The sequence below is a fragment of the Camellia sinensis genome, unplaced genomic scaffold, assembly GCF_055761805.1.
Source record: "Camellia sinensis isolate YWXY unplaced genomic scaffold, ASM5576180v1 Unanchor2, whole genome shotgun sequence".
Lineage (NCBI taxonomy): Eukaryota > Viridiplantae > Streptophyta > Magnoliopsida > Ericales > Theaceae > Camellia > Camellia sinensis.
The window spans coordinates 22,780,238-22,792,692 of record NW_028129079.1 but is presented as its reverse complement, the minus strand read 5'-3'; the positions used below and the strand labels follow the sequence as shown (position 1 = coordinate 22,792,692).

At 36.9% G+C, this 12,455-nt stretch overlaps 1 protein-coding gene across 1 annotated transcript; it reads right to left on the bottom strand.

Moving 5' to 3' along the window:
* Window positions 1-3,077: 3,077 nt before the first annotated feature.
* Window positions 3,078-5,670, bottom strand: LOC145815404 (uncharacterized). The gene is made up of 4 exons (XM_082912052.1): window positions 5,200-5,670; window positions 3,971-4,519; window positions 3,608-3,799; window positions 3,078-3,212 (listed from the first exon to the last, which is right to left on the bottom strand). Exons 1-4 carry the CDS (start codon window positions 5,668-5,670, stop codon window positions 3,078-3,080), a joined length of 1,347 nt encoding a protein of 448 aa, XP_082768178.1.
* Window positions 5,671-12,455: the final 6,785 nt, after the last annotated feature.

Below are 12,455 nucleotides of genomic sequence, written 5' to 3'. Positions count from 1 at the left end.
CAAGTGCTCATAACAGCACTCTTAGTTTATTCACTGCACATACGGTTCATTCCACATCTACCCTCATACACACACACACACCCCTGACCCCAAACCCAGCTCTCCCAACGGTGCAAATACACCCATTGAAACTGAAGCTACATCTTCAATCCTGAAGCTTACCGTGTTGAAGACATTACCCCATAGCTGAAGTTTACCTTATTGAAGACATTACCCCATAGTAGAAGCTTCACACAACTTTCATCCCCAAAGCTGCATCCATCAAGACATCCCATTGAAGCATTCCAACACATTTTCAATCCTTATTTTGTATTTAGGTGAGTTTACTTTTCAATCCCCATTCCTATTTAATTTGCAATGTAGAGTTTTGTTTTTATCATTTTGAAAACAAACGAAGGCCCAGGAATGTAAACAAATTGTTCGAAATTGGTTTTCTGAAATTAAGGAATTTGTTCGGAAGTAGGAATCCAGTAGGTTTCTGAATTTTTTTTATTATTTCGGCAGTCAACTTTTGAATATTTTAAATTCGGACAACAATCAACTTTCGAAATCAATTTTTTGTTTCGGTTTTCAACTTCCGAACATTTTTTTTTCTCCCTTCTTTTGTATATTCTTTTTACATTTGTATAGTCATCAAACATATTAATTTTTGCAGATAATATGGATTTTGAATATCAACAACGTGTCCCACCTACTGCTTCAAATAGACGACGTCATGAATTGGATATTGACCATGAACGGGGACGGTGGCGTGGGCGAGAACGAGGTCGAGGTCGTGGTCGAGATCGTGATCCAGTTTCGATAGAATATGATATCCCCAGTGCCAGACAAAGTCGAAGTCGAAGCCAAAGATGAGTTCAAGGTGATGATATGCCTGACATTGCTATGGATGACGTCTCTTTACCCGATTCTCTTACTGTCCAGGAAGAGTACCTTACTCATGCTTTTCCAGGTGGACTGAATGATCCATCAATACTGCGGAGTTTCAATAATCATGTCGTTGCAGCTATTTGGCACAGGGAGGTAAACATTCCTGAGTATAAGTGAAATTTATTTGTATATGATTTTTTTTTTTTTGTGTATGTGTGTGTTGTATGGTAGTTTCTAATGAGATATCATTTGTGTTATAGGAACGAGAGCCCCTAAAGTGTCATAATCACTCTTCGAAGATCCTTGCATGGCCATGGTGGTCAGTAGACAAAAACACCAAATTCAAAGCCATTATTGAGCAGTCTGGGCTGTCACAATTAGCTCGATGCACTTATCGGTTCGTCAACAAGCTTCTAACCTCCAGTTTTGTTGAGAGATGGCAACCTGAGACGAACACATTTCACATGACAATTGGTGAGATGACATTGACTTTGGATGATGTTGGCAATATTCTTAGCCTTCCCATTGTAGGCAGATTAGTTGGCGTACCAAATGTGACGGATTATCATGGAGTTACACTACTAGTTTTTGGCTTGGGGATTACTGAACTTGTAGCACATGAAGAGATTTCTACTACTGGTGTTAATTCAGTCAGGCTTGAGTGGTTACGAAGTCAGTTTGTTGGTATCACAGATTCAGACCCCAATGAGGTTATACAGTGCGCTGCTAGAGCTTATTTGTTGTTTCTGTTGGGATGTACACTTTTCAGTGACAAGAGTGGCGGCAAGGTTCCTGTTGTTTACCTTAGCTTATTAATGGATTTGGGATCCATTCGTACTTATGACTGGGGTGCTGCTACATTAGTATTTTTATACAGGCAATTGGGGTATGCTAGCCGGTCCGGGGTTAAGCAGATGGGTGGTTATATGACTCTTTTGGAGGCATGGATTTATGAGCACTTCCGAGCATTTCGACATCACCAAAACATGGGCTAAAATGAAGACATGCCACACGTGTAACATTGGGCATCTAGGAGAGAGGCAGGTTCCTCCATTGATCATTTGAAATCTTTTCGAGCCGGGCTTGACAGTTTGGTAGCGACTGATGTAAGTTTACTCGTCCTGAGATAATTTTAACACTTTCCATTTATCTTACCCTTTATATACTTTAATTTAAAAACACTTTACGTTTACAGGTTATTTAGGATCCATACCACAGTTACAGAGACCGGCATCCATGTAACCCGGTTACGTTCTACCGTGGATGCTTAAAGTGCTTAGACGCGGTCAAACCCTATCATCCAGATAGAGTTCTGAGGCAGTATGGCAGGGTTCAAACCATCCCAGATACACTGCTAGCTCCCAGTCGTAGTGCTCGAGACAACATATCTGCACGATATACAATCATGTATAGATACTTGGATAGGATTTGGGAGGCTTAGGATAACCACATGTTATCTGAGCAACGGAGGAGCATACCAGTTCGTCAACCTTAGGAATGTATACCGGGTTACATGGATTGATATAAGAATATCACGTACCTTTATGTTGAGCACACTGATGAACCGCGTGTCCATGACCATCAGGATTTCAGCCAACATGCCGATGTAATATATTATCCTCTTTTATGCATTTGTAACTTACTTTTTATTTTCTAATATGTTCCTTAAAATGTGATATTCCTTTCAAATGCAGCGTATTGCACGTGTACTACAGATTTCACATTCTATTATTGACGTTGGTTATGAGGAGGGGATTTGACATCCTTGTTGACTTTACCAGGCTATCGAGAGTATAATGCATGTCCTTGAAGGTTAGCACATTGACAAAACTGGACCTAGTTCTGCTGGACCTAGTTATACTGGAGGTCACTTTTCATCTCCGACATTGACATATAGTCGTAGGCATACAGCTGATTCGTGACATGTTATTTGTTAATTGATGAATTTTTAGTGGTGTTTTTTGTAAGCCGATATTGTTGTAATGGTAACAGTGGTTAATATTTTCTTATTAAATGATATTGTTGTAATAATATTTTATTATTAGAATGGAATGGTAACAATGGTCGTTGATTTTGTAAATGATATTTTCTTATTACAATAGAATGGTAACATCAACATCAAAAACACATCCATTAATTTCTTCCATAATTCTAACATTGTCAAATCCATACAAGTGTCATGCGACATCAACAACATCAAATGTCTCTCAAGTAGCTACATTATCATGAATAATGTCCTTGAAATGTTGAATGCGATGCACATATGCATCATTCCAGTCGACAGCGCAAGGGTGATGGTATTTTCGCCAATTAGTGGCTATAGGAGGAACTGGATGACCTGACTACAACAAAACCTGCACCAAATATCAATTGAGTTAGTGGTCATACCTCATAACTTCTTGTACATGCACAAATTGATAAGTTTCTGTTATACTTGGACGAAATGATTTCCGTTGACAAACCCAATGGCAATCTCACGTCTATCAAGTTAAGGTACTAGCACTGTTCTAAGAGGTAAGGTGAGACATTGCTGTAATGACAAGTGGTATAACACAAGATTGTAGCACGATGCAACAAGATGCCCCATATCTGGCATAGTCATTCAATGTGAGTATCCGAGACTGTCTTCAAAGTATGACAATATGCTTGTCAATTCTTCAAACCTTTCGTAGGACCCATAAAGTGAAATGTATTCCTCTTTGTGTGTGTGCAGCTCACCCAACAAATCGCGCCTAACCTGAGCCCAATCATCTTCTATATGACCAATTGAAGCAGCTATAGCCCTGAAACCACAATTCCCATCTGCAGCTTCATCCTTGACAAACTTAATGTATGTTTTCAACCCAGAAAGGAAAACATCAACATATGCACCAGGTTTCACTGTTCTAGTAATGTATACTTTCCCTTTCGCATTCACCTTCTCCTTTCCCTTAACAGGTCACTTTTTCTTGGTTTCCAGAGTACAAGCTAATGTAGTGATTTGAGTGTCCCTAGGTGAGAAGGAATCATGTCCAGATTGCACCAACTCAAATGCACACAGGTCACGACGGGTAAAAACATTAATCTTCTTATGATCCCGAGGACGTGTTTTGGGCTTCACCTCCGGCTCAACAAAAAAAGTGCTTCCCGGATATACAATCTCTTTCAACTTCTTCAAAAGCTCTAACCGCATGGTTCTATCACTTTCATTAAACTTGTTCACAAACAACTCTACTTCTGCATGACAACTCATCTCCGTTTCCTCTTCTTTCTTGCATATGGAGATATGAAGTTGCCTCCACTGTGAGTGTATGGTAGCAAGTGGTATAGGACGATATTGTCTGATATAGTCAGCAATCTCATAGGCACAAGGTAAACCATAAGTGTGGTGAAGGACGCATCCACAAGCTTCCACGTGAATACTAATGGAATTGGCTCTCTTACTCTCTACAAGCAGATACTCCAATGTAGAAATAGACACATTACCCCGTAGCTCCCTGAATTGAGAAGGTTTAAGTTGATGTTGCACAACAGTTAGACTTTTCTCAAATGAAGCCTTGATATCAGTGTGTTGCAACTCAAGCAGACTGTGTATTTTCTCAAATGATGCCTGAAATAAGACCTGACATGAACCCAATTGTCTTTTAAGTTTTGCATGTGCACTCTCAGCCTTGTTCAATTCAATGTAAGTCAAATTAAAATCAAGTACATGGCACTTATTAATAACATATTGAACAAAAGTAATCTTACCGGTTCGTTGTAACATTGCCACAATGCATACACGTGTCTATCCATGCCGCCACAAATTTCCACTTGTAAGGAACCAACCAAGTATCCATAACGTATTTGATTGCATCAGGATAACTACTGAATTCCTTGAGTAATGATTTAAGACGTTCATCGCATTGAATTTCAGAAGATGAATACACTAAAGAGTTCTACTCATGGTTGAACTTCTTCCATTTCTGCTGTGTCTCAAACATTTTCTTGCATTTGGTCAATACATTCTTACTAATATACCAATGACATAATAAATGTCTGTCACTCGGGAATATCTTCTGTATGGCATTCATCAAGGCTAGCTCTCTGTCAGTAACAATAATTGTTAGCACAACAAAACCATCCATGACATCACGCAATGTAGCTAACACCTACATAGTTATCGACCCTCTCATACTGTAAGTATACGAAAGCTACAAAGAAAGTCATTTTAGTTGATGTCACTCCCACAATTTCAAGAAGAAAAAGACGATATCTGTTGGTTTTATATGTGCAATCCATAATTAATATACGCGGGAAAGATCGAAATAAGTCTAAACTGGTAGGATGTGCCCAAAACAAGTCTGTCACAGTCTTCGTGGACCCTTCAGACCGATGGCGCTCAATGTAATTATACTTGGCCAATTCACCCAATAAGTGTTGCATCTGTGATCTTCCAGCTCTCTGTACCACCCTGTTTCGATGGCGTACATTGTAAATGGTTTTAAGTGTGCATACATTGAGGGTATCTCGTTGTTTCAAGGTTACTAGGATTTCTTTTGGCCGAACCATGTTTTTTAACATATCCATTAACAATGCTTTCTCATCCTTTGATAGCCTCTTCGCATATGAATGTCCCTCAAGGTGCTCTGCTGGTGGATGGTTATGCAACCCGCATACTACAGTCAATGTCCATTCATCATGTGTGGTAAACCTGTGAGCCCTCATATCAAAAGGACAACCACACTTCTTCGTACCGGTTATTCTTGATGTATTGTTGCCATCATGTTTTAACTTCTGTGTCGCTTTATATTGGCCGCTCCTTTCACAAGCAAGATACATCCTGGGTGTTTTTTTCCCTCCACCATAGTCTGATGTTTTGATTACAATAACCAAACCATTTCTCTTTTCAACTTCACGTACCTAGTTGAGCAATTCATCCTTACTTTTGAATACCTACAAAGTCAAATAAATATTATCAAACATTTATATTTGTTGAGCAATTCGAAACATAATCATTATAATTTTGTAGAGTGAACCTGTTCAGTTGTGAATTGAGTAGTGTAATCCAATACAAAATCCGCGCAAACTTGACTTCCTTTAGTTGACACATATTCTTACATGTTTTGAACAACATTACAATTTTTTAATGGCATTATAAAGATTAATTTGCAATTCGAAACTGTAAATTTGGTATGCAATTTGCAAATTTGGAATATAAAATGAGAAATATTTTTTTTTTACTTCATTCGGAAGTAGTTGTCCGAATTCATTTTAAAATTTCGGAAGTTGAATGTTGTAAAAGTTAACTTATTTCGGACAACAACTTCCGAAATTAAATACTTTTTTCGGACAACAACTTTCGAAATTAAATACTTTTTTTGGACAACAACTTCCGAAAATAAATATTTATTTCGGTAGTAGATTTTCGAACAAAATAATATAATTCGACTCTGGTTATCCGAACGACGCTGGAAAAAAAGAAGAAGAGAAACTCACATTTCCTTCGCTATGTTTCTCACAAGCATTTATTTGTTGCTTTTCAGAAGACAAATCCTCCATAACAATGATGAATGAGGAAGAAGCTACGAATGAGGAAGGTTGATGCTTTCCCTTCTAGCTTAATGTATGATGAATCAGTGCATTGAGAAGCTACGAACCTGGAGCTTAATGGAAGAAGTTACGAACTTGGAAGAAGCTACGAATGAGTGAATGAGTGCTTTCACTTCTAGCTCAATGGAAGAAGCTGAACTTGTAGCTTCAACGTGAAGTCTGGATGGATGCGTGCATTGAGACGTTTTGAATTGGGTAGATGTTTAAAATAGTAATTACACTTAGGGATAAAATTATAATACAAAAAAAATATCATTAAGTGTGTGTATAGAGGGGGTTTGGTGTGTGTAGATAGAAGCTCCCCTGTGAGTGCCGACAATGTAGCCTGGAAATGACAATTATACCCTTACGCTCTGGATAAACTCTCAGAACTGCCCTTCTTTCTTTTTAGAAAAAAAAGTTTTGATTGGTTTGAGAAGTATGTTAAAAATTAATTTTTTTTAAACGTATATAAACGTAGATAGGTAATGTGATTCAAAAGAAATTAAAAACTAAAAAAAAATTGATTTATACGCATCTTACCCAAAGTTTAAGGAAAAATATAATGAGTCCCACAATTTTTTTTTATATATAATTATATTACCATGTTTGGTTTCACTTTTTCAATTAATTTTTAAAATTTAATTTTGAGAAGTGATCATTGTTTGGTTGTTCTATTTTCTTGAATTTTGTAAGTTAAATTCGATAATCTCTTCAGAAAGTGCGCTGTTTGGATTTTGGGTCAACACACAATAATCATTCACCAATAAAAAAAAAATTTTTTTGATTAAGTCACATCAAAATATATAGTGAAGAGGAAGAAGTTTGGTTGGATGAGACCTAGAGGTGTTTTGGGAAGTTGGTGAAAAATTAATTTTTAGTTTTTTATCAAATTTTTTAGTTTTTTGAAAAGTGATTTGGGAAGTTGGTAAAAAGTTGACTTTTTATTTTTTAGTTTAATATTTATTTGTAGTATCAAAATCAAATTAAAATGACCAAAATACCCTTACCCAACATAAGAAACTTTTTTTTTTTTTCATAGGTCATAATTTGTAATTTTATACTTGCGTTTTTGGCACTTCCCTGTTAGATAATGTCTCAATGGGACCACATAATTAAATGTGGTGTTATCATTTATAAGAAGTCTACAATTTAAGTGATTCAATTTAGTTAATAGGCTTAAGGGTATATGTGTTATGGACCTAATGTGTAGATACTAGTTGTATAATTTCTATTTCTATGAGGGGCAGAAATAGAAATTAAAACATATTGGTTAAAGTTGGTTTTCATTCTTTTTGAACTTCCACAATCTTTCAGTTTTGAAAACCAATAAATAGAAATTAAAACCAATAATGGTTAAAGTTGGTTTTCATTCATTTTGAACTTCCACAACCTTTCAGTTTTGAAAACCAATTACAACCTTTAAAAGGTTATGGTCCCTATTCCTTCCCAGGTGAAAAAAATAAGAACACTGCCATTTTTCCTAAATCCTCTCAAGGAGAAACATAAGGCACCAAAGGGGAAAGGATTAGAAGGCAATAACATAATCAATAACAAAGAGTTCATTGATAATCACGCTTCCGTTTAACCGTTCATCAATGCATTCAGGTATGTCATTTTGTCTTGATTTCTTGATAATACACATGGTAAATGATCCAAAGTGTAAGGTTTATGTTCTGAAATTTATGTTAATAATTGGTATCAGAGCATGCATATCATGTGTTTTATCAGAATTGATATGCTTTATTCATTCTATTTAGTTTCCTGGAATCAGATTCTGAATTTTCTTATGGATGTAAATTCTGTTTTTTCCTGTTTTGTTCTGTAAAAATGGCAATCTGTCTTCTGGAATTGTAAAATGATTCGGTGGGCAGTTTTTTTTTTCCTCTCAAATGGATGAACATCATGTATTTATATATATATATAGATATATCTTGCGATTTGATCGGTTTAATTTTGAACATCATAAAAAAAAAAAAAAAACTATTTGTTTTTTGACCCGTCAATTCTATTTATATATGTATATATATAATTGGAATTGCTGCAGATTATATAACATATACGGAGTCACAAATTTAGAAATCTTTAAATTTAATGTAATTTCATACAACGTCTACAGAAATTTAATTTTCTAACATTCTCAATATAAGTCAATTCAAACAAGATGTCACAAAAGTGATCTCTCTTGTCTAGATTGTTTTATATGGAATGTTTTGAAGTTCATGTCTGTGTATCTCATGCGGGTATTTATTGGTCCAAAGACATGATTAAGACTTGGCAGAATTACACACACATTTTGTGGTGATAAACATGTGCCAATTGTCAAGAAAACCTAATGTGAATAATAAATCCATCAAAAGATAGATTTGTTATTTGACATAACTTATTGTCAATGTTTGATCATTACAACAAGAATACCACTTACAGTTAATATCACTACCCAAAGGCTTGGTATTAATGTTGTGCTAGGTATCTTGAGATGTTGTCATTAAATTAATTTATTTAGAGATTATCTGTTTGGTAACTTAATGTGACTACTTCAATCTCTGCCAACATGAACAATGTTCCAATGTTAAATGGAACAAACTTTAAGGACTGGAAAGAGAACATATTGATTGTTCTCGGCTGCATGGACATAGACTTGGCATTAAGGATGCCAAAACCGAATGCTCTCACTGCACAAAGTACTCCTGAGGAAACTGTGTACTTTGAAAAGTGGGATCGTTCTAACAGGCTAAGTCTTATGATCATGAAGCGTGGGATTCCAGAAGTTTTTCGGGGTGCAATAACAGAGGATGCTACCGTTGCCGGTGAATTTCTTTTAGAAATTCAAAAGCGTTTTGCTAAAAACGATAAGGCTGAAACAAGCACGCTTTTAGCAAGCTTGATTTCAATAAAGTATAAAGGCAAGGGTAATGTTCGCGAGTACATCATGGAAATGTCTTATCTTGCTTCAAAACTTAAGGCACTAAAGCTCGACAAAATTAAAGCATATTGATATGAAGTTCCTAGTTGTAAAAGAAAGAGTGCAGAGTGGACAGATTTCCATAGAGCACATTGGGACAAACTCCATGATAGCGGATCCACTTACGAAGGGACTACCACCCAAGGTCTTTCATGAGCACTGTCACGACCCAAACCCGGCCCTATGGGTTTAGCACCGTAACCGGCCAGTAATCCGAGATTACCGAAGGCCTGCTTAACAGAAATACAGTAAAACAGAGTACAGGGCCTGGCGGAAGCCAATACAGTAATTAAACAATGTCCAATGAGCTGTGACAGTCTGTATGCAAAAGATTTTCCATGCATTCATACATAAACGGTACAGAACAGTATGAACAATATTCACATCCATTCAAACTAGGGACTCAACCCTACATAACAGTACAGAAAACATTCCGTCTGTACAAAGCAGTACGGTCTATACAAAATTTACAGTCACACAGTACAGGGACCTAATCCCTGTATATCAGTACAGTAAACAGTCAGTCTATACAGAACAGTTAGACAGTACAGAAGACAGGCGGGGGAAAACAACCAAAACACCCCCAAGCCATAGCATGGCAACTCGGAACCTCGCAGTGAGGCGCAAAGGCTGGCTTGACAAAACTGGAGTTACCCTGACGCTCCTAGCTCCGATCTGGTGCCTGTACACCTACATATATATATGAGCAGTGAGCTAAAGCCCAGTGAATAACATAAAGCGTAAAGGGGTTTAGAATGAATGTCCTTACAGTAATGAAAACAGTTCAATTCAATCAGTATTTCAGTTGTTCAGTACAGTAAACAGTCATATGTGGTACATCCATTAGCACAACAGTAACAGTAGGTCTTAAAAGACCGAACAGTAATGATGGCCATCAGTCAATAAACAGTAGTGGTTCCACGAGGGAACCGGCAGAGATCTCTGTAACAGTAACAGTAATAGTAAACCGTAGGTACTAAGGATGCCACAGTACAGTTCAGAAATAAAGGACATACATTCATTCAGTAATACCAGTTCAGTAAACAGTTCAGTTCAGTATTCAAAAGATATCAGTTGAACATATCTTTACACAATTGTTACTCACAGAGTTCTGGGCTACAGTATGCTAGAGCGTGTCTCCCCAGTTGCCAACCCTACACAGTTCACAGATTGAACACACTAAGCTACACAGTTGGGAAATCTCATAACTTAATCCCTAATTTGCCTTGGTGTGTTCTACAATGATATCCTCATCAAGATGCCTTAAACTAGGCCTAAGAATGCCTAGGATGGGATGAGGATGCAAAAATACACTTAGAAAATATTTCGCAAAGTTTGCTGAAAATAGGATCCTCGCTCGAGCGAGACTTTCTACGCTCGAGCGTAAGCCCAAAATCAAAGGCTTCGCTCGAGCGAGGAATCCTTCGCTCGAGCGGTCTGCAAAACAGTAAAAGTACTGGATGTTGAAATTTTACGCGCGATCGTCGCTCGATGGTCGCTCGAGCGGGGCCCTGGACAAAGGTTCTCGCTCGAGCGGGGAATCCTTCGCTCGAGCGAGGAAGCCAAATCTGGAATTTCCAGATCTGCCTCCCAAGCTCAAACCAAGCATTCAACCACTCCAAACTCGACCTCTTGGGCCCAAATTCTGGAAAACATCATTAAATTCAATGTATAACAAGTTTCAAAGCTCAATTTATGAATTCAAGCCCCAAAGGTGAGTCAATTAAAACCACATTCAAACCCATTTTCAAGAACAACATTCAAACATGTCATGTATGAGTTTTAAACCAAATTAAAGCTCCAAAGCTTGATCAAATGAGCTCATTTCTTTTCAAACCAGTTGGAAACATGGTCTATAACAACAATATGAGCATGCATGCACTAATGTCCATGTAATCAACCTCAAAATGCAACAATACCAACATGCATGCAAGAAATGATCTTCAATCCATCATTAATGAACCAAATCATGACTTAGCTCTACAAATTAACATGAATCATGCAAGAATGAACTCAAGAACAGCAACAAGAAGATGGATGTCCTACCTTAGTCTTGTAGAATTAGGAGTGAGGGAGCTCAAATATGCAAATACACTTCAATTACCAAGCAATTCTTCAAGTTTCCAAGGAATTCAAGGTGAATTCACTCTAACTCCCTACCTCCCTCTCTCTAGTCGGTGGTGTGCTCAAAATGAGCTGATGAAATGTGTATGTGTGAGCATAATGAGAATCAAAGATGATCCAAGTAGTGGGCCACTTAAGTGGCAAAATGGTAATTAAGTCCAACTCTTTAATTAGCTTAATTTAATCTAATTTAATCATACCTAATCAATTTTCAGATAATTATACTATAAAATCACATAAATTATGAGGGTCACAAAACACTAATCGGTTTCAGATTCGGCCGCCGATAAGGCCTTCAATTAGCAGTTTAAACATATGAACATGAACAGATAATCATACAGTCAAACAGATATAATGCAATTTAACTAACATATACTCAATCAATTCGGTTTCCAGTTTCAGTCAGTCAGTTCAGTACTTTTAATCAGTTCAATTATCAGTCAGTTATCAGTCATTATCCGTTTCGTTTAACAGTAATCGGTGATTATCGGTAATCAATCAGTCCTTAATCAGTAAACAGTATGAGGGTTGTTACAAGCACACTGCTCAGATGGGTGTTGTTCTATTTGAGAACATTCTGGTTTAGTGGGAGTTTGTATTTATATTACTGCTTTATGTCAGCCTTGGGTTTTATCTATGTAATTAGATTAATTTCTGTAGAAATGAAATATTCAGTTTATTACGCTCTGTTACGTATTGTGAAGTATTGATCTCCATGAAGTTAAGTAGGACCAGTTGGAAATAGGCATGTATGGATCACATCACATGTAATTTCCATGCTACGTATCCATGATTGATCTATGTCATTTAGCTGTATTAGTATACGTGACCATTGGTGGGTCGAGTTACGATTGATGTAACGAAGACCGCTTTGATCCTATATTAATATAGTTAATGGACAAGATTGTTTGGATACCCTCAAGTTATGATAACAAATTTCTGAGCT

What these genes read in the sequence shown, in the direction of transcription:
- LOC145815404 (XM_082912052.1), bottom strand. Translation starts at nt 5,670, where the DNA reads ATGTATCTTGCTTGTGAAAGGAGCGGCCAATATAAAGCGACACAGAAG. An exon ending in CTGAAGGGTCCACGAAGACT is followed by an intron (nt 4,520 to 5,199) that starts GTGACAGACTTG and finishes GAATTGAACAAG; the next exon opens with GCTGAGAGTGCACATGCAAA. An exon ending in CTTTTTTTGTTGAGCCGGAG is followed by an intron (nt 3,800 to 3,970) that starts GTGAAGCCCAAA and finishes TGACCTGTTAAG; the next exon opens with GGAAAGGAGAAGGTGAATGC.